This window comes from Polypterus senegalus, chromosome 2, assembly GCF_016835505.1.
Source record: "Polypterus senegalus isolate Bchr_013 chromosome 2, ASM1683550v1, whole genome shotgun sequence".
NCBI lineage: Eukaryota > Metazoa > Chordata > Cladistia > Polypteriformes > Polypteridae > Polypterus > Polypterus senegalus.
This window is the reverse complement of record NC_053155.1, coordinates 154,296,036-154,322,403: the sequence shown is the minus strand read 5'-3', so window position 1 is coordinate 154,322,403 and position 26,368 is coordinate 154,296,036. Positions and strand designations below refer to the sequence as shown.

The 26,368-nt window shown below is 37.1% G+C and overlaps 1 protein-coding gene across 5 annotated transcripts in view; it reads left to right on the top strand.

Moving 5' to 3' along the window:
- Positions 1-26,368, top strand: part of cmss1 (cms1 ribosomal small subunit homolog) — a 373,767-nt gene that overhangs the window by 315,130 nt on the left and 32,269 nt on the right. For 4 of the 5 annotated variants that reach the window (XM_039744871.1, XM_039744875.1, XM_039744874.1 and 1 more), the window contains exons 2-5: positions 17,980-18,092; positions 19,335-19,412; positions 20,981-21,116; positions 23,431-23,490. In XM_039744871.1, the coding sequence (XP_039600805.1) occupies positions 17,980-18,092; positions 19,335-19,412; positions 20,981-21,116; positions 23,431-23,490 (387 nt within the window). The remainder of the gene's footprint in view (positions 1-17,979; positions 18,093-19,334; positions 19,413-20,980; positions 21,117-23,430; positions 23,491-26,368) is intronic. The other variant, XM_039744872.1, reaches the window with a different exon arrangement.

Genomic DNA, 26,368 nt, shown 5'->3' with positions numbered 1-26,368 from the left:
ATCCTTTGTCTAGTTGAAAGATGACCTCTTCTCTAAGCTTTAGCTGTTTAGCAGACTAGAACAGGTACTGTTGTAGTGTTTGCTTCTTTTGTCTTCCTTCTGTTTCAGACAGATGTTCAGTCCTCACAGCATAATGCTTCCACCTATATATTTTACTGCAGGTATGGTGCAGTGAATTGCAGCAATGTTACAGCTGTGCCAGACACATCTCTTTGACTTTTGGCTAAAAATATTCTGTCTTAGTCTCATCTGTCTACAAAGTCTTTTTCCACAGCCCAGCTAGGTCTTTTTTATGCTTTTTGGCAAACTCCAGAAAATCCTTTTAACTAATGGCATCTTTTGTGCCACCCTCTGACCTGGACCAGTTTCATGCAGACCTTTTGATATGTTTGACTGGTGTACTTTTACTCCTTTCTCAACTCCTTAACTGTGGAGCTCCTTCAAAGTGAGTACAGGTATCTAGCTTCTCTCTGATGTATCTTCCTTGTTTGTATAGTGAGATTTTAAGGACAAGCTTTCCTTGGCAGCATCTGGACAGAGATGGGTAGAGTAGCCAAAAATTGTACTCAAGTAAGAGTAGCGTTACTTCAAAATAATATTACTCAAGTAGATGTAAAAAGTAGTCATCCAAAAAATTACTCGAGTAAAAAAGTATTTGGTGAAAAGACTACTTAAGTACTGAGTAACTGTTTGATCATAATAAATGATTTTCTTTTTTAGAAATGTTGTAATAAGAGAGACAAAAATATATAATATGCAAATTCTGCTATTTCCAAATAATAAAATAAAAAATGAGTAAAAATAAATCACATCTTTACAAAATAAAGATGCGCAAATAACACAAAGTTCCAAATCTGTTTTTCACAACAAAGCTTTTGAAGCCAATACCTACAGTAGGTAACATGTATGTCTGAACAGTGCGAACTACTTAGTGACAAGATATCCTGTACACTGACAGTATAATACTGCATATTCACTTTCCCTCCAAATAGCACAGCTGATAGAAAATAACATTAGAACAAGGCAACTTGTGCACTTACATGAAGTCTCACTTTACCTTGACTGTCTGTGTCTGTGCATGTTTGGTTAAAACGTGCTTGTTCTTCACTCATTAAAGTGACGGTTACGCTTAAGCAGGAGTTGGCTGTCATTTTTCATGTACAGTGGAACCTTGGTTTGCGAGTGTTTTGCAAGACAAGCTAAAATTTTGAATACATTTTGACTTGATAAACAAGTGAGGTCTTGCAGTACGAGTAGTCCGTATACGTTTTTGTCTGCTGAGCGTCGTGATCACAACTGAGCTGATGGTTCTTACCTCCCTTAGAGTCAACATCCATATGTTGATATGAGTATATACTGTTTACTACAGCATTGTGACTGTGTGTGTGTGCTATGATGTTTCGAGTCCCTGTCTTGTACCCCAAAACACAAAGCTGAGTCTCAATATTTTAGCAACACCATCTTTATTCAGCTTGAAACAGGAACAGCGCGGTTATTTATTGTATCGGGATCTGCCACTCTCCTATACACAGACACAGCAGTCAGGCAGGGTCATGCCCAGGTTATTGGCCAAGTAATACTGTGCCCTGCACATTTATAATGTTCCTTGTATCACCCATCAACAGCAGGTGCTTACAGCATGACTGCAATCTTTTCTGATTAGCTTTTACGGTGAACTGCTACAGCGCTGGGTGCCGGCGGTTGCTTCGGGATGCTCTTCCGTATGTCGTCCCGTTGGGTGAAATCCCACAAGAGTTTAGAAACTCACTCACACCAGCCATGATTCTTTTCAAAGGTAAAGTGCAGGTTAATTTGTTTTATGTATTTTTACTTTATATTTTGTATTAATCATTTTTATAAGAATAGTTTTGGGTTGTGGAACAAATCATCTTAGTTTCCATTGTTTCTTATGGGGAAATTTGTTTTGATATATGAGTGCTTTGGATTGCAAACCAAGGTTCCACTTGTATTCTTTCTTTCCCTGTCCGCTGTCTGTGAGGCGTTTGTGCCGCTATGCCGCCACAGTTTGTGTGTGGTCATGTGACTGCATGGCTACATCTGATATGTGAAACAGAGCCATGTGATTATTGTTGCTACGTCTGATTGGTGAAACGGAGTTTTATGATTATTGTTGCTACGTCTGATTGGTGAAACAGTCATGCAGTAGATCCACTGGCAGCTTCTCTCTTGCAAAAATACTGTATAGCGTATCTAATGGAAAAAAAATAACAGTTCGAGTGTTGCCCAATGTAGCAGAGTAAGAGTAACGTTTCTTCTTCACAAATGTACTCAAGTAAAAGTAAAAACTATGGTGCAGTAAAACTACTCTTAGAAGTACAATTTTTTTTAAAAAGTTACTCAACTAAATGTAACAGAGTAAATGTAACTCGTTACTACATACCTCTGCATCTGGATGATTTGGCATAGCTTCCACTTACAGATAACTGAACCAACACTGCCCACTGGGACATCTAAATGCTTGAGTATTGCTTTGTACTGATCCCTACTTTATGTATTTTGTTATTTTTCTCTAGCTTATTTGAAATGCTTCGTAGTCTTAATTTTCACAATTGTCCTTCAAAATGACATAAACATAGATTTTTTTATGTAGAAAATATGCAGTTATTGATTCATTGGTAGGTGCAAATTATATTATTTAATCTATGGTCTAAATACCATTCAAGGCACTATATTGTTAAATGACTGAATTTGAAATGGTTCTTTAGAAAAAGCCACTGTAGTCAGAAAAGATCATTTCCATGAAGCTGACGGTTTATGGATACCCTACTGAAAAAGGTATGCTAATGAGTGGGGCTACTGATTGATCGTCATTAACAAGCTAAAATTTCTATGATTACATTTTTTTAATGTAACACCTTAATGCATTCATTTAATCCAAATCTATTAATAGTAGTAGCAGTGTAACACTGCCACATTAATCTGTTGAACAAGTATTTGTTTTATGTGTGCTGGTTGTCACTGCTGGGTTTTCACATACTTAACACGTGGGAGAGTTCTTCATTAAAGGAATGAGAGTGGGAAGGCAGTGATTCAATTGGTAGCTAATTGGAGGTAAAGCTACTAAATACAGAAAGAGAAGGAAAAAAAACATTGTGAGACATCCGATTCAAGCACAGAAACTGCATTCTTTTGAGTGGAAAAAATGAAAGGCATTAATAAAAATAAAGTGTCCCTTGAACCAACCATCCATCCATCCACTCATCCATTTTCTACCACTTATCTAGTCCAGGTCAGGTTACAGGAGCAGCACTCTAAGCAAGATGTGCAGATATCCCTCCAGATACCCCTCCAACTCTTCCAGGACCAAGGCATTACCAGACCAATTGAAAGATATGATCTCCCCAGCATGTCCTGGGTGTTATATTAATATCCAATCCCTAAAAGTGATATCTCCAGTGACACAGAATTAAGCATGGGTGTGGTTGAAATTAACATCTTAAAGTAAGAAACTTATCCACTTGTAGGACAAGTTGGTCATACTTCTTCAAGTCAGAAACCAGGCAGGAGGAAAGTCGTTCATTGTGTCATTTATTCTCTTACAGCACCATGCTGAAGAGGGAGCATCCTTCTACAGCATGATCAGAATGGTCAGAGAAACAAAGGGTACAGGTTCATTTTATAAACTTACATACAGTGTCGATCAGTGCATACATTTACTCTGGTTGGTTCGTTGGTTTGCACCTAAATGAGCTATATAAGTTTTTAAGTTTGCGTCCCTATTACTTGCCCAGAGAGTTTGGACACGTCATTGTTGTTATTGTTTACATCCCTCCGTGGAGATAGCGGGTGACATCATCCATTCCGCAGTTGCTAAGTTACAAACACAGCACCCTGAGGCACTTGTGCTAATCGCTGGAGACTTTAACCATGTGACGCTAGACAAAACATTACCTGCCTTCTTCCAGTAAGTGGATTGTAACACCCCAGGGAAATAGGACTGTCGACCTACTGTATGCAAAGTTAAAGATGCATACAGCGCCACCCTGCTGCCTGCTCTTGGGAGAGCAGAACATAACCTGGTTCTGCTTCAGCCTCACTACAAACCAAGAGTGAGAGAGCTACCTACAACCACATGCTCATTCAGGAAGTCGTCCCCTGAGGCAGAGCAGGCTCTGAGAGACTGCTTTGGAACTACGGACTGGGATATCCTTCAGGGGTCACATAGTGAGAACATTGAGGAGGTTGTTGACTGCACTACTGACTACATCAACTTCTGTATGGACATTGTAGTTCCAGTAAGAACACTACGCTGCTATGGTAACAACAAGCCATGGATTACAAATGACATCAAGGGCCTTTTGAACCAGAAGAAAAGGGATTTTAAAGGCGGTGATCAGCATGAGCTCAAGCGTGTGCAGAAGGAACTCCGATTCCAGCTCAGGGCAATGAAGGAGCAGTACAGAAGAATGCTGGAGCAGAAGTTGCAGAATAACAGCATGAAGGAAGTGTGGGATGGGATGAAGATCATCAGTGGCTGCAGCTCGAAGCATTGTGCGACCATTGAGAGAGACGTGGAGAGAGCAAACCAGATGAACAACTTTTTCAACAGGTTTGACCACCCTAACCCACTCTCACCTCAGAGTACTGCACCCTCCACCCATCCTTCTGCTGATACCAGCATAGGAGAGAGTTTCTCCCAACCCACAATTACAGCAGCCCAGGTAAGCAGAGAGCTGAAGAGACTTTGTGCCACTTACTGGAAGAAGGCAGGTAATGTTTTGTCCAGCGTCACATGGTTAAAGTCTCCAGATGGAATATCGCCACAACTGCTAAAGGCCTGTCTGTTGGAGTTGGGGAGTCCTCTACAGTGCATCTTCAACCTGAGCCTGGAACAGGGGAGAGTCCCGAGGCTTTGGAAAACATCTTGCATCACCCCATGGTAAATTGAACTGAACTTCCAATACTGATGCTCTGTGTAAGAAAGGACAGAGCTGCCTATACTTCCTTAGAACATCTGCAGCATCTTATTGCAGATGTTGAAGGACGTCAGCCTTCTATCAGACAGTTGTGGTGAGCGCCCTCTTCTACGCGGTGGTGTGCTGGAGAGGCAGCATAAAGAAGAGGGATGCCTCACGCCTGGACAAACTGGTGAGCAAGGCAGGCTTTATTGTAGGCACGGAGCTTATACCTTCATTGTTATCACTCTTTAATATTGTTCTTTATTAATCCCAAGGGGAAATTCACATACTCCAGCAACAGCATACTGATAAAGTATCCTATCTATCTATCTATCTATCTATCTATCTATCTATCTATCTATCTATCTATCTATCTATCTATCAAATAAAAATCTATTTTACTATATGCATATTATTCTTATATTCTTTGGGTTGAGCCACCACCCTTGAAATTTCTGTGTATAACAAAATTGTCCAATCTTGTTGAATACAGGTCATCTTATCTCTTAGTCATCTTTCAGTACATTTTGTGTGTTACATTTTTGTCTCTGCTGTTCACTTGGCCTTTATCTGTTTTCCTGATATGTATGAACAGGTTTCTGACATGTATTAACAATTCATGAAATTTCTTTAAGATGAATTTTATGTTACCCTAAAGTTATTCCTCCATATTGGTCAGTGTGGAAAATGTTAGAGGAAGTCCTCCAGTCAGGTAGGTTTTAACAGGCAAGTACACTAGTTGTAGTATATATAGCTTCCTCTTTGTGTTAACACTAGAATTACCAGAGCCAACGAAAAAACTCGTAATTCCGTCCCACCTTAAACTGCTTCTTAAATCCCTTCACACCTCTCCGCCAGCGCCCTTTGTCTTCTAAATGTGCTGATTGGGGCTATTCCATATTTAGAGCGTGCACGAACTTCTCTCAGCTCATGCCTTGATTGAGTATCTGGGAGTGAAGTGGAGTTTTAGAGTGGAAATAATAGATCGTTGTTTGGAACACACGCATTTCATGTCTGTTCCGTTTCTACAGTAATCTGTGTCAACACATTGTTGTTTTTATATTCTAGTAGTATGACAAAATGTAGGCATAAACTATATAATGTATGAAGCCTGAAGTCCAAATAGCAAAGAATAACACAATTGCGCTTGTATTCTTGCAGAAACAAAAGCCTAAACACGCGACATTGCCACCACCAATTGACTCAGCCCCGCTTCGAGTTCGATCCTCGCCCCTCCGTTTTGAGAAGTAAACTGCTCTTAGTCTTACTGTTTTAAAATAAAAGCATACATTTGATTTCAGTCTAACAACCGTGCAATTTATGATCCTTGTAAAGGCTAGCTGTTTTTTTTAATTCACATTTTTTATTCTCTCAGTCGCGTTCAGAATCAATCCATACAACCCCATCTGACACAGCTGTTTTCACTAAAGACGCGCTATAGCTCTGCAGTGTACCACGATGCATACTAAATAAGTAAGATGCAATCATCAGACACTTGTTCAAACACAGGAACATATATTGGTGTAAAAGTATAACAAAAGTGCACTTTTTCCATCGCCTTTTCCGTAAGAAGCAATGTCTCTCTATGCTGTGGTTTCTATTACACACCTGAAAGAAAGAGACAATTGTGAAAGCAGCTTCAGCGTTGTGTGTCAGAACCCGGGGGGATTTGGCGTTAGTATGCATCGTGGTACACTGCAGAGCTATAGCGCGTCTTTAGTGAAAACAGCTGTGTCAGATGGGGTTGTATGGATTGATTCTGAACGCGACTGAAAGAATAAAAATGTGAATTAAAAAAAACAGCTAGCCTTTACAAGGATCATAAATTGCACCGGTTGTTAGACTGAAATCAAATGTATGCTTTTATTTTAAAACAGTAAGACTAAGAGCAGTTTACTTCTCAAAACGGAGGCGCAGGATCGAACTCGTGACCTTTTGATTCAAGCGGGGCTGAGTCAATTAAACCACGGAGGCAGTTACAATAAAGTGGTGGCAATGTCGCGTGTTTAGCGGCTTTTGTTTCTGCAGTTATATTTTTGAATAAAAGCGCAATTGTGTTATTCTTGTGAAAATGTTTCTTTGCTATTTGGACTTCAGGCTTCATACATTATATAGTTTATGCCTACATTTTGTCATCTACTACTAGAATATAAAAAAACGTTTCTGTTTTAACAATGTGTTGACACAGATTACTGTTAATGCGTGTGTTCCAAACAACGATCTATTATTTCCACTCTAAAACTACCAAGTTACCTTGAGAGAAGTTCGGGTTTATATGTGCTTGCTATCTCAGAATTGCTGGTGCTTGGATTCTTTGTTGTAGCGTTTTTTCAGAGTTTTGACACAACTTGAGAGCCCACATTTTACCCATGAGAGTATGGTATTAAATAAAGATTGGCTACTAAAAAGTACAAAAGGGATTTACCCACCATCTGAATCACATTCTTTAAAACAGTAGTTGTTTTGTCATACCTTTTGTGAAAGTATTCATTTAATATTTGGACTTCAATCTTCACACATTATACACTTTAGCATTTTGTCAATTAACATTTATGTTACTTATATAATGCTATCACAAAACATAATTACAAACAGAACTTTGCACAATAACTTGACAAGCTCTGTAAGCCGTGCTGTTTCGTTGAAAGACTTGTGTGGTCGGTTGACTGGCAGGATGACCCCCAAACCTGTTGCTGCATCCAAATAGTGCCATCTTTCGCCTTTACACCTGGTGCAGCTGTGGTGTTCTTATGTGTGACTGGACTTTTTTTGCGGGGAGGACTTCTGTTCTCTTTCTTTCTCATCATCTGAGTTCACCTCTGTTTATAGCATGTCTTTATTTAAAAACAGCAGTGTCAGACTTGGTGGAGCGTGAATGTGACTATGAGAAAAAGCCTGAATTAAAAAAGAAATGCTAACCACATCCATCCATCCATTTTCCAAACCGCTGAATCCGAACACAGGGTCACGGGGGTCTGCTGGAGCCAATCCCAGCCAACACAGGGAACAAGGCAGGAACCAATTCTGGGCAGGGTGCCAACCCACCGCAGGACACACACAAACACACCAAGCACACACGCCCGTAGCACCATAAATTTACACTAGCTGTTATAGACTCATATCAAATGTATGTTTTTATCCTATAGTAGTAACAATAAGAGCAGCTCACTACTCAAAACAGTAATTCTGGGAAGCAACCGGAATCGAACCGACAGCCTCTTGATAATGACTCGCCAGTTCTTATTGCTGCACCACCCAAGCGGTCATGTCAGTGTTGTACTCTAACCCGATTTTCTTTGGTTATATTCTTGAATAAAAGTGCACTTGTTATATATGTATATTTTGTGAAAGTGTTTATTTGATATTTGGACTTCAGTCTTGACACATTATATGCTTCATGTCAAAATTTTGTCGTTAGTACTATAACATGAAAAAAGTGTGTTTTAGGTATGTGTTCAACATTTCTTGCCTCGCATTTCCTGTCATCCTATATTTGCATAGATTGTTGTAGACATGGAACACGCATGAAATGCATGTGTTTCAAATAATGATATATTATTTACCCTATACAACTCCAGGCCCCTCACACCCAGATAAACGGACTTCAGTTGGGAGAGTTGAGCTGCGTCGGTGGGGCTGCTTGTTGCTTGGGCTTAAGGGATTCTAGTGTTAAATAATCATTGCTCTGCTGTTACTGTCATTGACGATTCCCCAAGGTGGTTTTAGTGCCAATCCCCACATCATGGATTGGATCTTGAGGAAACTATGATGTTAAAGTTTGGGTTGCAAGTAAAACACTTTTAAGAAATATGATGTTTCAGCCCTTTGAGATTGTGGCAAGCACTAGGCACAGCTGACCAAGCCATTGGCTGAAGTTAGCCAAGGCTCCCAGCATTGTATAAGTAGCATTGCTACTTATACTAAATAATTAAATCTAAATATATATTATAATTGTAATGTTTTATATTACAGTCATAGTACAGAACTTTCAGTTATGAAATATAAAAAAACTTTGTTCTCTCTTGTTATTAAGTTTATGGTAAGCCAAACTTAGAATTTGTTATTTTTTTTTTTTTTATTGGGCCCTAGTAATTTTAATTATTACCTCAAGTATCGAGTAGTCCTACATTGAGCACAGAAGTGTTCATTAGTACTGCATGAAGCATCTCCATCTGCCCATTAGTTTAATCCATTGAATGTAATTTTAGTATTATGTGACCAGAGTCTCTAGGCAGCATCATGCAAAAGGCAGGAATCAAACCTGAACAAGGGATTCAGGTGACATGTTTCCAGCCACCAAGAAAATCCTTATTAGTGCTGTCCTACAGTCATCTGCTCCAACTTGCAAAATAAATCCTTCCTGATTCCCAGAATGACTTTAGACCATTCTGAAGTATCAACCACAAGATTCTTGTTTCAAGTGACTGCAGCGAGAGATACTGTAAATTATCAGGGGTTAACCTAGATACTTTTCTTACAGACAACTTTCTCTTCTCTACTCAGCAGCCTAAGATGGTAGAAAAATGTCACTTTCAGGTGTAATAAATATATATATATATATATATATATATATATATATATATATATATATATATATTTATACAAAGTTGGATTTTCTGCATGTCTTTCTATGATGTGTGGCAAGATTTTGAAGTTGCCAAGTAATTTAGTGTACAGGCCAATGTGCAGAATTTGCCACCATCAAAGAATCACATAGAGAGCTGGCATGAGAGATGCAGATTCACCAGGATGACCTGTCGATTGGGATATGAGAAGCATCTCTTATTGGTGTACTTTTATTTCACCCACAATTAATGTCAGGAAAAAGCAAATTATGTTTTGCGCATCTTTTTTGTGTTTTTTTGTTTTTTTTGTTTTTGTTTTTATTGTTTTTACTTCACTATATTCTAATATTTTAGTTATTAAATACTGGATATTGGGATTAACAAAGCACTGTATATTAAATTAAATATATACTGTATATATCCTGATTAATATTCAATTTTTGGCATCCAAGTCTGCTACTGGAAGTTTCTATCTATATTCCGTGGGTGTTTCTTTTTCCTGTTATAGATGTAAGTTATGAAACAATTTGCTACATCCTTAGGCTATACACAAATCCAGTGTGAGCCATGCTAATTAGACAGTTGTCTAATGATTTCTGGCACTATATTTTTTAAAAGCCTCAGAAAAGCACAGAAGTCGTGTTTAAATTCCTTTTATAGTCTTAGATCTTTCTGGATTGCCAAGAGCAGCTACGTCGGTTTTTTAGGAGCTGTTTGTTTATTTACACCAGAACTCTGGTTGTTGTGGAGATTATGCACGTCTTGTCATCAGCACCTGCTGCTCTCTTCAGCTTCTCAGTAAGAGAAGCTTTCTTCTGAAGCAATGCCACAGGTTATGTGCTTTCTTTTAAGTGTTTTTATGAGTCTAAAACTACAGTATAATTTTCATTTTGTGCTGAAATCTTAATTTAAAGATCTTTGGGTTTTTAGAACTTTCACATTCCTCTGTTGTAGAGCCAGTTTAATATTCAAAGCAGTTGTTCTGCCTTGCTGTGAGGTTACTTGCAATTTAAGTATAGTTTGGTGTTGGCAGGTGATGTTGCTATGTTGTGATGCAGTTGGTAAGCTTTTGAGTGGATTGCATAGTTTCACTAGAAAAACAATCTAATTATTTTTTTACAGTGTACAGTTAAAAAAAAATGTGGAGTGAAAAAGTATGATTCTTTTTCATTTTCCTTCTCTATTGATATTTTTATTATTATTATGCCCTTGTGCAGCCATTACTACACAGCGGATGCTGCATTTGTCTGGGGACTCGGGGGTCGTTTGTAGTTTGCAGTCCAGTTGTGTACATTAGAGTTACCATACATGGATTCACTGGGAGCCTTGGACCTGAGCTAATACCCATCCTAAGGTGGGAAATAGTGGAAATAACGAAGGCAAAGAGAAGGCTGCACATGCAGTTAAGGTTTCTGCATGTCTGGTCCTTTAAAATAATCACTGACTATGATACAGTAACAGATGAAACTTGTAAGACACAGCCTTTTCAGCCGATGGGTTTCTTCTTGCCTTTTGGTTCATGAGGAAAACATACCCACCATAAATTCAGGGTATCTAGACTCTATATTGAAGGAATGTTAATACTGGCATGGGTTGCTGAGGGAAAATTTGGGAGCAAAGATTGATTGGAACATTATGGTGTTTTGTTGAGCAAGTGGTGAAGAAACCTTAGGAGATAAGTAGTGATAATTCTTTTTGATTTGTACTTGTATTTGATTCCTGTAACAAAAGGCGCTATATAGGCGCCTGACCCGACACAGAGGCACGTCTAAAACCAACACAACACTTTATTTTTCTTCACCCATGGGCACACGTCTTCCCCGTGACCCACAGGCAATACACAGTCCCAAGCAGCAATCACAACAGCACCAAACACTCTTCTCCTTTACCACCACTCCTCCACAAGCGTAAGCAATTGGGCCCAACAGAGTAGAGTCACTTTTGGCGTTTACAGGATTCGAACTGTTAACCTTCCGATTGCTGACACAGATTCCTAGCCTCAAAGTCACCACCCCAAATATGTAATTTGACAAAAGAGCCAGGCCTACTATAAAATATCTTTTTAAAGAACTATAAAATCTAAATTATCAGATAAAAAAGGAGTGGTACAAAAAAATGGAAGGTAAAAAAGAATAAATGGAAAACGAAGAAACAGAAGACAAATATAGGAGGTGGTACAGAAATGGTCTATTAAAAAAATGAAAGTTAAACATAACAGATTGAGCGTAAAGAATTTAAACCTAACGGAGTCAAAGTATTACATTTTTATTTCCATTTGTGATCTGTAAATATTCTGTGACATCTAGAGCTTGTTTTGTTATGATTCCAAACCTGTTATAACTAAACTATGTTGGGTTTGAATTAAATAATGAAATGGTTATTATTTATATATATATATATATATATATATATATATATATATATATATATATATATATATATATATATATATATATATATATATATATATATATATAAATATAATATGTGATATAGTATCTGCCAAATAATACAGAGTACACAAGACTTGTTTTGCACTTATTGGGGCTTGTCAGGCACATCAAGCTTCTTGCATCTGAGAGAACGTGGCAGGTGTTTGCCAACTGGCTGACCAACCACAAACACACCTGACAGGTAACCACCTAAATATTCAAATTCCGATTCAGAATGTATATATATATATATATATATATATATATATATATCTTTTTTTTCCTGTCAATTCCAACTGAATTTGTTGCCAATTAGGGGCATCTAAACTGGAATAATTATTTATGATGTCTCAGAAAGATCTGAAAGGAAGGGAAGAGACTTGTCTTGAAGAAGTGGAATTATTTAAAGAATCATGGACCAAGATAGCTACGATTATTTATTTTTATTAGCAGCTGTGAGACAAGTTGTAATGTTTAAAAGTATCTTCTTGCTGTAGACTAAAGATGTTTGGCAGGTTTAGAATATGCTAGAATAAAAGGTATAAACTATTAATTAAGGTAAATGGAAATTGGCTCCTATATGGAGTACAACACTTCATCATCATGACAATAGAGCTGGTTGTGGACTTTCAGTGTGCCAAGAATCCTCTGAGACCAGACACTGTTCAGGGTGAGGATGTGGAAATGGTGCCAATCTACAAGTACCTGGGGGTTCACATAAAAAACTAATTAGACTGGTCTGACTGTTCTATGTTGCAGTCTCCTGGGGAAGCACCTCAAGATCATTAGAAACACAATGTCTGAACAAACTTGCCAGGAAAGCCTGCTCCATCACAGGACTAACCCTAGGTACACTGGCTTATTCCACCATAATGTACTAAGAAGTGTCTCTGGGGGTCGTTTCTGGCCACTGCTATCAGGCAATTCATTGATTCCTCTTGACCTACTCTGTAAGTTAATTTACAAATATTTACAAAATATACATTTACTTATTTATTTTTATTAACGGATTGATTGATTGGATGTATTATTTATCCTGTGAAACTGTATCCTGTTTTATGTTCCTGCTACTGTATGCATCTGAATTTCTGCTGGGGATTAAAAAAGTTTATCTTATCAAATCTAAATCCCTGATCAGACTAGAATGCAGGTTAACGATTGTCTCCATTATAAAAGTGCAGTTAACAGGTTAGGGTTATGTAAATTATGATTAGGGATTGGATTGCAAACAGAATTGAGCATGAAATTAACATTAGGATTAGGTGTTACTACATTGACAATTCCAGGTTTTTCTTTAACCTTCGAATGCCTATTATCAATAGGGTCCATAACATCAAAGACTGAAATCTAAATTTTATTACTACAACACAATGATTGATTCAATTTAGAGCAAGTATCAGATTGCTTTATGCATTGTTGATTATCTAGTAAATCTAACCCCAACTTATTGCTGTCTGATCCAATGTTATGGTGCTCTTTGGACTTAATGGAGGATAAACAATGCTTAAGTCCAGATGGCATTACTGATATCTTTCCACCTTGAATATATCCTATAAAATCCAATAAACTGGGACTTGATTGGTGCATGGAACACATATTTCGGATGATAACTAAATTTATGCAATAAATCATTCAGACATGCACTGTTATGTTAACTGTGAAATTTAAACTGATCCTTTTACCAGAAAGCAATGAGAACTGTTGGGTAGCACACATTTCAGATAGCAGGGAAGCAATGCCAAGAGGTCTTCAGCTGGACATGAGCTCAACAAAAGAAAAAATTCCCCCACTCTGTTAGCTGGCAACAGCATTATCATGCTGCAGTAATTAAGGCCCTTGCATAGACTCCAAGAAGCTTTAGTATTTGCAAGAGTTCCTGTAGAAATAGTGGTGACCCAAATGTGCATCCTAGCAGCCTGAAGTGGCACCAGAAGGCTTTAAGAACCTCCACCAGCTCAGTCAGGCATGCCTGGAGTCAGGGCAGATCTGGCAAGGAGGACAAGAAGGCCAGAGAATTCACAAAGACTCACAGCTGGGGAGGTAGGAAGGAGCTGTTTAATTTGGTGTATACTTGTGTGTATGGGTAAGCAAACCTGTATTTTCTTCTAGACCAGAAGAGTGTAGCAGTGCTCAAAGTGGCCTAGTCTTTGTTTTGTCATACCTTTTCTGTTAACTCTGCTTCATTTCTCTTGTGTACTTGCACTAATTACCAGTACCACTACATACAAGTGCAGGCACCCTGTACTAGAACATCATTTAGGTATTTCTCCTACCTTTAGCACAGTGATTTTTGGAAGGGGCTGTGGCCCACATACTGTGAACCTGAACAGGATTAATTAATTAATCAATGGGTGCTATAGGTGCCTAAATATTACAACAAATGTGATATTTTAATAATTGTATTAAGTGGTGTATGAAATTGATTCCACAGTATACTGTTTAGTATTTGCTGCTTAATGATCATAAACATACAAGAGGCCTTGTGTGTGACAATTGACACAGAAGATCTGCTGATGTACTAATGTTTGTGTGTTTGTATTTTTATTAAAAGAAAGACATGCTAGTGGAATTCCTCAAAGAAGTATATGACAATTGAATCTGAATGCTTGAATATTAAATACAAATGGCCAAAAAGTTTTTTTTTTGTCAGTGCAATAATTTAATCTAGCAATAGGATATGTATGGTAGTTAGTAAGTTAGAGAAAAGTCATACGAAAATAAACATAATTTATACAGTCACTGTAAATGTTGAAGGTAACATGAATTTGATACCTTGGTAAATAAAAAATGTAGCTGTATAGATTTGATTGCACCTCTGCAAGTATTTCCGTGAGGGCTTAATGCTGATAACACTAACACTATCATAAATGTGCTGATTTTAAATGAAGTAAGTAAGCCCAGTTTTAGTTTAAAATATAAATGTGTGAAGTTAGCCTTCCTGCCCCTAACAGCAATATAAATTCATTTTGTGTGTGCCTTTAAAAGTTCATGCTGTTTTGTTTTTAAGATAATAACTCATTTTTGTAATGATGTGACTGTCTGTTACACAGTGCCAGTAACATTGGCACTCTCGTCATGACTGCCACTCGTCTTTTGCCTGTAATCTACTAACTCAATGAATAAGCTGTGTGTAAAGTTTAAAAACTTTTTGTACAATAAACCTTTGCTTTCATTGTAGTTGATCAAATAAAACTTTATGCAGTTCAACAACAGGACAGTTCCTTTCAATTTTTTGGTTGTTTGAGTTGCTGCATCTGCAAGTGAATAAGACCACAAGAAATGAAATTAAGCCGGTGATATTTAATGAGGTGGTAGAAGTAATAGGTTACATGATTTTTTATTTTTCCATATTTTATTTAAGCCATAAAAGAAGACAAAGCTTTAAAGGGCAGTCCTGGTAATTTGGTTTGTGTTTGTTCAAATATGTTAAAGAGCGTAATGTTTAAAGAACAGACCTCCCGGAGCTGCAGACAAGACCCAACAGCATAGCTTCAGCAGTATGTATTGTCACAGTTTTGTTCTCACATTTAATTTAATTAAGAAGACTTTGGATTGATAGATTTTAGCTTGCGACTAATTCCAAACATACTGAATTGTAGTTACATGGTAACTTAAAACTAATCTCTGGCATCATGGAGTTAACCTTGGATGAGACCTCGCAGCGTGTGTTATTTAAATATGCAGGCTTGGACATTTCCTCCTGCCCATCACTCATCAAGGTTACAGTGCTTCTGTCTATTCCTGGCTGAGTGCTGCTTCATGGAACTGCAGCACATGCACCTGGATTAGTAATTCGAAGGCAGGCAAAACATCTCAAATTAGAACAAGCCTCCAACAGATGGGGTATAGTATGAAACTGGAGAGGCCTGAAGACATCGAGGAGTTCACCGCATGTACAGAGTAGCTAGGAAAGATCTCTTCTGTGGTTTGCTTTACACATAAAAATGAGAGGGCTAGCTCAAACAAAAAAATATATGTCTTGTATGACAGTATAAGGATCTATTACTTGTTTATTGGAAAAACGACAGAGGCTGCATACCAAAGTTACAGCATAAGGAATAAGAAAGAGCAATGAGAACTTTTTATTACAGTTTAGACTACTAGAAAAAAAATAATATACATGTAAATGAGAACATTTGGAAATCATTTATTGTTTATTTTTATAATATTAGAAGAGCAATAAAACATACAAACCTTTACTGGCCAAATTCATAAACTTCATTTTATCATCTCATCTTCTCAGCCAATTTTCCTACATACTTTTCTAGATTTATGGTACATCATTCTCATTGTTTCACAGTACTGTGGTGTTGTACCGTGTTAGCCATTATGAATGTTGTGAGAAGTCAAGCAAAATGACACCTTTTATTGGCTACCTAAAAAGAGTACAATATGCAAGCTGTCGAGGTAGTCATCTTGCCTGAAGTAGGGGCCGGAGTTTCTCTCCATTCAAGCCAATTGGAAAGCCAACACTAGAAACTCTTAAGATAGTTCATTAAAATCCTCCATGAAATGGAAGGTATACTAGTCCGTGAAATATCACAATCAAAAGCAGGAAACAGCATAGTTGAAATTTCCCCCCAATTTTAAACCAAGACGAAACAGATTAGGACATCTTTGAAATTATACAGTGTGTAATGATCTTTTTCTTGCATTAAACACAAAGTTTCTGTGTTTTCCTTCATTAGGTTTTCCTTTATGTGTAAAAAGTATATTTTTGTGAGAAAGATAAACGATTTGGTGTTTCTTATACAGCAGCATTTATGAAGGCAAAAATGTGTCCTTTATGGGAACTTTACAAGAAATATATTGGCTCAGTCTGGTTAACATAAAGGCCAATGGGGGAGATTTGCACCTACAACCTTGTGTACTACACCGCTCCTTAAACCACTTAAGAAGTTATCCAGCAACAACCGTTTTAAAAAAAATAATAAAAATAGTACTTTATTCCGCCACCATCCTAGTCCAGTCATGTTCATAATTTTCATCATCATTATAACAGCTATGATTTAAAATGCCAGATGTGATGAATTTTTTTTTTTAATCTGTCATTAAGGATATATTCTCCATGAGGCTTTCTGGGGATGGTATGTGTCTTCAGGTTTAAAGATAGATAACAGTTTTCTAGTTTTGCTTGTCTATGTACGTCACCCACAGCATTTCAGCAATGTGACTGCTCCTAACGGGCTGACTCAGCTTTTGCTCAGGATATTCTAGTGTGTGTATTTGAGTGAATTGAGACAATCCCTGTGAGTGGCAACTGTTTTTAATTTTATCATATCTAAAGAGGAGAATATCTAGTACAAATCTGTATATTGTATGGTTATCAGCACGATTTGATTACATAATAAACAAGGGAAATTGCCACATTCATGAGTAGTTTAACTAGGTTTATCACTTGCCTTTGTTGTCCACTCTTTGTGGTCTTACTGTAGGTATACAGTAAATGTCTCTATAATAACACCAGTATCAGTATGTAAGTGTTGTGGAATTTACATGTTCTGCCCATGTCTATGTGAGTTACCCTCCCACATTGCCAAAAACCCACAGGTTACACTAACTGGTGCATCTATCCTGGTCCCAGCATGATTGCTGGTGTGAGCCCTGTAAAGGACTGGTGTCCTGTGTGAAGCTGTTTCCTGCCTTGTACCTAGTGCTGCAAGGATAGGCTCTGTTTTACTGAGATCATGCATTGGATTTGTACTTTTATATTTATCCTTGTGTATCTAGCACCTTCCTGTACACTTGTGCAAATTTGTAAATATGTACACCTATTGAGGGCATATTGGTTAATATAATAAGTACAATGAAATTTGCTCATTATGTTTAATTTGTTTCAGATATCTTACACAAGATTGTCTCCTGTTTCATGCCTGATGCTGGTTTGAGAATGTTATGTTTGAATGCTATGCTAATCTATAAAAGATAATGAAAAATGCTGCTGTGGCTACAAGTGGCACTTTTCTGTTAGATAAAATGCTGTAGTCAGTCACACCTCCTCCTTACTCCACTTTTAGTTCTGGCTGCTAAAATAGTCATTTATTCTTTTGTTTCCTTACTTAGAATCTTCAGAGTGTAATAAAGATCAGAAAACAAATACAGAAGAAAAAGATATCAGGAAGAGAAAAGCGCCTGCATTAAAGTCAATTAAGACAAAGAAGAAGAAGAAAAAGCAGGTACTTGAGTTGCTTTCATAATATTTGATTTCAGTTTAAACAAAGTGATGCAAATACACCCTGCTTTGACTATATCAAGAAGCAGACCTGTCCTTGAAAAGCTGTAGGGCCCAGGGCAACTCAACCAGTGCAGGGTTATGGCCCATTATGGCCATATCCACTGTACATCTTGGTTGACAGATTGACTAAGTGACAAGTAAAAGCAATACATGGCTGTTCATGGAAAACCTAAAGGAAAAGGGAAGACGGTTTTCACTAAAGGATCAATTTCTTGGCCGTAAGGCTCAGAAAAATCCAGTTTTATTGTAAATTTAATTTTGAAAAAAATTTGAGAGAATTGCAATAATGTTTTTCTTTTTTATTCAGCAAAAAAGGGTCTTTTGTTAAGAAAAACAAGCACAGTTAATTTGATGTATATAAGACATGCTTCAATACAATATACAGTAGTTTTAGGCAAAATTTAAAAGCAAACGTGTAAATAGAATAAGATAACCCAGCTTCCCCCAACGGCCATCTCTGCATGTCTTATATTTCTATGTCCACAACCTTTGGGACTGGAAGCACTGAAATGTAATGAGGTCCTGACTGCAGTCTTTTGGGATGCTTAGTATCTTTATGTCCTTACTGTTCATAACTATAAGTGGATTGCTCCTTCTCTTTCTTTGTAAGGCTCCCAAAAGATTTGAGAAGTAAGATTGTTTTGCACAAGTGCAGAAGGATTTTATTTCAATATTAATTTGGAAATGAGTTTGTGTTTGGCCTTCTAAAAAGAAGAGATTTATACTTTGCAAAGTATTAAAGAATGCCTCTTAAGACCTGGCGTACTGGTGTCAGTTTTAAATAATCAGAGTTACGGGAATAGCTTGAGTAGGTTGCTCTGAACTGTAGTGTGTGTGTGTGTGTGTGTGTCAGTGTTGAACTCACAAGATTATAGTTTCCAGCCCAAACACTTTACTGCTTAGCAGCATCATCACACTCATTATGTTTAAATATAACACAAAACAATTTGAAGTGTTCACATTAGACTATTATTTGTTTCTTTTTGTAACTGTTTCTGTACAAGAGTGAAGCGTGAAGCCATAATTCCTTTTGGCAGCTTATATCCTGATGTAACCTCTCATATTGTCAAGAGTTATTATAGGTTCCTGAACTAGAGTGGTTAGAGTATAATTCTGTTATTGTTATGTAAAATATAGGTTTAAATGTTTTTTTTTCCTGATGGATTTCTTTTTTCTGTTTTAGATTACAGAATCTCTTGATGAAATAATTGGAGATCATGATAGTCAAAACGTTCTGGAAAAACCAAAAAGGAAGAGGAAGGTGCTGATTTTTGTAATGCTTGTATGATTTATGATGCAGATCAGTTAATTAAATACTGCAAATTATTTACAGCACATATCAAATGTACTTTACAGTATTTCCCAGGTCTTATTCAAAAAATACATTTCACTTAATCAAAGTCAAATGCCATAAACAGTATACATTATACCTGAAAAATTTTGTACATTACAATATAAACCATATTTTTTTGAAAAACTGATATAGCTGTATACCTTTAAAAGTTATCCAAACTGGTTGCCTGTTTTACTTTAAAACGCTTCATCTGCTAGTTGAATTCAGCGTTTCTCCAATTTAAATGACTTCTTCATATTGACAGTTTGTAGAAGAACTGATGGATCCAGATCATTTGTTTAATTTTACAGTTGTTATAGTGCCTGTGTGGGTGGCACAGCCCAGGGATTCCATTATGTAACTAAAATAACAGCAGTCTTACCAGCCCCTATAGTAGTTCCTCTTGTGATGGTGCAGGTCAGCCCCATGGTACTGTGTTCTTCTGGTGAGTCACTTGAACCTGCCACCATAAATGACGTAACTAAGGGATGAGCCAGTAGATGAGGACACAACACACAAACATATCAAGGGACTGGTGCAAAAGTGATAAGGTGCCTTCATTAAAACAATAGATTAAAAACAACATTATTCAAAAGTGCAATGCAATAAAGTTCAATGAATAAATAAATAATCCTATAAAAATAAGTGTATATGGATTTTAAAAATCCCAATAAATAAATCCATTAAAAGTGAGGTTAAAAACACAGGTAGGAAACTGTCCTTTACAATTCAGGTCCTTGATGCCTTCCTTTTAAAACTGATGTCTCATTTGAAATTGGAAAAAAATCAAATACTCAGTTAGAGGATCTGTACAGACTTTTTTCAAAACATGGCAGGATCTATTCAGTAATATTTTAAAATAAGTTTATAAAGCACAGAGAATTTATTAATTTAGGTATTTTTACAAGCCTTAAATTTTACACCGTTTGGCTTGCTCTCTCTCTCAGGGGTGGGGATCGATCTGTTCTTAACTTAATTCTTTTTTTTTTGTAAAAACTTGATTGCTATGTATTGATTGTAATAAAATTAAAAAAAAAAAAACTGATGTCTCCTTGATATGCCCTTCTCAGACCTTGCAGACAAGGAGAAATCCACCAGTAGGCAGAGACAACCTTTTATTCCACTCTGTGTCCCCACCTCCAATCCCATGGCATTCTACTGCCAAGCCCTGCTCTGCTCCCACTGCTGCCGATACCTGTCCTCTCCCAGCGACAGCACATTCTGAGCATAACAGCTGCTCCAGCTCCATAGTTGCTCAACAGGAATCAGCCACATGTTCCTTCCTGGGGCTCCATTCCTGTCTGCCTGCTTCCTCCCGTCTTGCACCGTCTGATTTTCTTTACAATTACATGAAAAACTTCTGTCTGGTAGCATTGACTGTGCTCTGAAATGCATTTGGTTTACAGACAGTAATTCTTAGTGTTATGTTAACTGATTTAATGTCCTTATTGTATTTTTCTCACTGTTATTGTTTTCCTTTATTCATATTTTTTCAGAAGAAGAAGAAGATAACAGACGTTCTGGCAGCTTCATCTCCCCAACCAGGCTGTCCTGCTGATTTGCAGAAAGTCATAGAAGCGCACTATACAGGCAAACGATCTGTTATTGAAATGGAGGAGCTCAGTCTTCCAGGTCTGAGAAATCAGTGCTACTCTTTTTTGTCAAAAGTGGCTTCCTATGAAAGTGCCCCATTTAAAGTCATTGAGCTCTTCAGTATGACCCATTCTACTGCCAGTGTCTGTCAATAGAGATTACATGGCACTGTTCTTGATTTTATGCACCTGTTAAAAAAGTGAGACGTTGAAACACCCAAACTCAGTAATTTAGATGGGTACTTAAATTATTTTAGTGGGTACATATTAAGTTCCTAATGTTTAACTCTCTGCCAGTTAAGCCTAAAAAAGAGATGTTGTGTTCAGGGAGCTATATGTTCCAGATTTTGCCTCCTTATGATGTACACTTTTCCCCTTGTCCTCTTGCCTCTGCATCTGTTTCCCAGCTCAATCCTTGGGTCACTTTTCCTCCTGTTTTTTAAAAAACTATGGAAGCCAGCTTATCCTCCTTTACACCTTGGTGTGTGATTGCACTGACACACTTACAAAGACAACAAAGCAGGCAATTTGGCCTAGTGGCTTGGACATTAGGCTTCAAACCACAGCTCTGCATGTTCAGCTTCCACCATGGGCTCACTGCAATCCTGAGCGAGTACCTTGTCCTGTCTATGTTGCAAGTGTAAAAACATCTGCAAGGTATTATTGATCTTGTAAGGCAGGTTAACTCCTTCTGTCAATATGCAGTAGTAGTAATAATAATAATGATAGTAATAAGGAATAATGGAAAGTAATACTGTCAATTCAATCAGTATTGGGCAGTGTACATTTCCCAGTACTGCCACATACCTGCTCCCAGGACCTGGACTTTGGTCCTGACCTTGTCATTGCCCGTTTGGGTTTTTATTCAGGTACCTCAATTACCAAACACAACCTACATGCTTGTTAGGCAAACTGATGCTTTAGAAATGGCACAATGTGAGAGAGTTTATACATGTGTGTATGTGAATGCACCCAGAGATGGTTCCAGCTTTGTGCCCAATGTTACCAGCATTCGCTCAAATTGTGTACCACATTGTAATTGAAAAGTAAGACTCAGAATCTGATTGTAAAGAGACTGTATTGCAATAGTAAGGAATTAAATAAATTCTAGGATTTATTTTATAAAGAAAGGAGAACACATAGTTTTCCTCAGCAGAACTTAAAACTACATCTTTATTTAGGGAAAATATCAAATTAGCATTAAATGATTTAGATAGGAATATAAGTAACAAGCTGGTTAAGTTTGCAGATGATACCAAAATAGGTGGATTAGCAGATAATTTAGAATCCGTTATATCATTACAGAAGGACTTGGATAGGATACAGGCTTGGGCAGATTTGTGGCAAATGAAATTTAATGTCCGTAAATGTAAAGTATTACACATAGAAAGTAAAAATGTTAGGTTTGAATACACAATGGGCGGTCGGAAAATCGAGAGTACACCTTATGAGAAGAATTAAGGAGTCATAGTGGACTCTAAGCTATCGACTTCCCGACAGTGTTCAGAAGCTATTAAGATGGCAAACAGAATGTTGGGTTATATAGCACGATGTGTGGAGTACAAGTCCAAGGAGGTTATGTTCAACCTTTATAATGCACTGGTGAGGCTTCATCTGGAGTACTGTGTACAGTTTTGGTATCCAGGCTATAAAAAGGACATAGCAGCGTTAGAAAAGGTCCAAAGAAGAGCAACTAGGCTGATTCCAGGGCTATAGTGGTTGAATTATGAGGAAAGATTAAAAGAGCTGAGCCTATACAGTTTAAGCAAAAGAAGATTAAGATGTAACATGATTGAAGTGTTTAAAATTATGAAGGGAATTAGTACAGTGGATCGAGACTGTTATTTTAAAATGAGTTCATCAAGAACATCGGGATACAGTTTCTGACAAAAAAACATTAGGAAGTTTTTCTTTACACAAAGAATGATAGACACTTGGAATAAGCTACCAAGTAGTGTGGATTGACAGTAAGACGTTAGGGACTTTCAAAACTCGACTTGATGTTTTTTGGAAAAAATAAGTGGATAGGACTCTCGAGCTTTGTTGGGCTGAAAGGCCTGTTCTCGTCTAGAGTGCTCTAATGTTCTAAATTCCCTAAAAGCCAAAGAAAATACATTTTTGGAAAAATCCTACTATTAGTGCAGGAGAAAATCTGGGGTGGGTTGGTGTCTGCGAAATGGCAGATAACATGGATTACACTCATTATAAACTGATAAGTTTTACCTAACTGATAAGTGATATTAATAATTTTGAATCAATTTTAGTTAAATTATCTGAAATAATGGTTGGCACAATTAATATTTTATTTGCTTAAGTTATCTACTGAAGTTTAACCATTTTTATATCCTTTACAGATTCCTGCTTCTATCCAAGTAATGATCTTAGTCACAGTCTTTCATCATTTCTGAAAGAAAGTAAGTGTACACTAACATTTTATTCTGTTTCAAATACAACAACAGCAGTTAGCATTTCAGTATTTCTGTACTTTAAATGTTTCATACAGGCATGATTTGGGCAAGGTCTGTGAAAATGCAACCTCCCCGTTTACATTGTGGCATTCCAAAATATAAACTTCATATATATAATCAGTAGATTTTTTTATCAATTCATAAAACAGCAAGATGACGACATGTGAAAACAGAAACGTACACAACTATTTAAATTAATTAGGTACAGGAAATACCAAATTATGTAAATACTATCCTCCCTTAGGCTAATATTTGGTAAGGAAACCTTTGGCAAAAATTATACCCAGAAATGTTTTAAGACATTTCCCTACCACTCTTCTTGGAACAAGGAATATTGAAGAACAGTAATTTTAAATTCTTGCAGCATATCCTCAACTGGTTCCAGTCTAGCCTTTGATTTTGTTTTTAAGCCATTTATATGTGCCTTTGATTTATTTTTGTTTCATTTATTTATTTAGTTGTTTGTAATTTGCATTCCTAATTCATAACTTTTACTGGAACTGATTCCCCATAATCAGGGATAGCATTCTTACAGTCATGTTTGATGTTAAGCTTGTGCCAAAGATAGCACTTAGTCTTGAGGTTAGAAGTGCCAATTTCCTTAAAATCAGACCCATAGGCTATTCTTTTGTTTTTATTCTATGCCTTTTGTCAGACTGTGGTTGGAATTTGATGTGAGACTTTTCTGTGTTACAGCATTCTTTTTTGTTAAATCATAATTTCCAGTAATTTGTTAGATCCAAAGTTTCTCCTACCTCAACTGTAGAAGACAGTAATTCGGTGCTATAGGCCTCTTCATGACCACATTGACTTCCCAAATGCTCTATTTTAGTGAGTGCACTTCATATAGTCATATTTTAATTATTTATTTATAATAGGGACATATCCAATTTTTGTCTTGTCTGTCTTGACAGCACACTTAGCACATCCACCCATCCTTCAACAAAGTGTTCTGTCATGACTTTTCTGTCAGTGACCTGGCAAATTAACTCCATTATAATGCTACCTTCATAGTGCACCACCTAAGGCATCATTTGTTAAGCTTTGATGGTAGATTAGTTGGAGAATTAAACTGGTTCCATACTTGTCAAAAGGGAGTATCACACTAACAAAATTAAAAATGCAGAACTATGCTTATTTAGATAATAGCCAATCAGGAACCGAATGACAGTGGAAGAAAAGACCATGGGGAAGGGATTACTGAACACTGTTAAGGTGATAACTTCAGAAACAGTGTCTTGTAGAAAAACAGGAATATTGATGCCCAGATATTTCATCAAGGTAACCAATAGAACATATGGGGTGAAAAACCAACTGACTGCATAAGGAGTATAATGGAAAGAGAACTAACTTTGCCAGTCTCAAATGAAATAAAAAACCTAAGGATATAAGAGAGATCATTAGGAGTATTACCAAGAAGACGCAAAATATAATAAGGATGCAAAGAATTTTTATGATGGCACCCAGCCCCACAGGCAGTAGTCAAGTGGTATATTTAGAAACTCAAATTAGAAGTCAAAAAGGCAGACATATACCATCAGTTTGAAAAAAAGTTGGGGGACTGAGGATTTGTAAGAAATCAGAATACATGATATACTTTTAAATAGCAGAATAAAGCAGTAGGTTATTTACAGTATATACTTGCGTATCGGGTCTTGAAACCAGAAAAATCGATCATAAAATCAGACCCAGACTTGTACGCCCGTTCAAAAAATGCGACCCTTACATTTTTTTTTGTATATATCTTCTTGCTTCCTCCAATCTCTCATCATTTTCTCAGATGCATTGAATTTTGTTGCAGCAGCGCAGTTACCAATTTGTTTCGCCACGTCAACAACGTTTAATTTAAAACTAGCTTCATATTTTCTTCTGATTGAACACTTCATTGTAGATGAGGGATGCTGTTACGACAAAGGTGTTTGAGGGTGTGAGATACAAAATACACAAAACAGTTCAAACGTCGCTTCGGAATAGTTTGGGTATTACCGTGTGCTCACGTAGGCACAATAAATAGAGGAAACCAAAAAAGCAGTGTGCTCCGTGATTACTCTCTCAGGTGGGTGTTAGCATATCATAATCTCTTGGACCAATAGAATACCAACATTCTAAAATACCGGAAATTATATGGTAAAATCAAGCCCCGAGTTATCCGTGGGAGAACTTAAATATGAGTATATATGGTGATCACATCTGGTGGCAGTTGCCTGGTACAGGTTTATGTGAATGCTCAGCTCTCACTCTGGGTCTAACTCTCACCCTTAACCTATGTTATTGGAGTGCACATAATAACTTCCTGCCCCCAAACTGGACAAAGTGACAAGTCATACTTGACAAATCTAGTAAATGAATGTACATATGCAGCAGCCTGAACAAGGGACATAGTATCTATGAGTAATTAGCCAAGCAGAAGCATGTAGACACATAAAAGCAGTGAGTCAAGGCAAGATCATTGAGGAATTCTTTACATAACTGGTGTCTTGCTAAACTTACTGTTGCCAAGAAAGAAAGCTCTGGTAAGTAATAAATTGTGTTTAGCTTTGGTCTTAAAGGAGAATAGTGCTAATTAGCTGTAGAAATAGGTTTACGATCACTCAGTATTTTAATTATCAGTTTTATCTTCGGCAATGCTAGTAATTAAATAAAACAATCAACAAAATACCTCCAAAGGGACACCAAGTTAAATGTAGTTTGAGTTAGGGATCTGTGTTTCACTTCACAGCCATGAGGCCAGAAATATGAAGACAGCAAGGTTCACAAATCAGTGAAAATCTACATTAAACACTTTGCTCTCTCTGTTATGGTTCAACATGACCATTGGCTTACT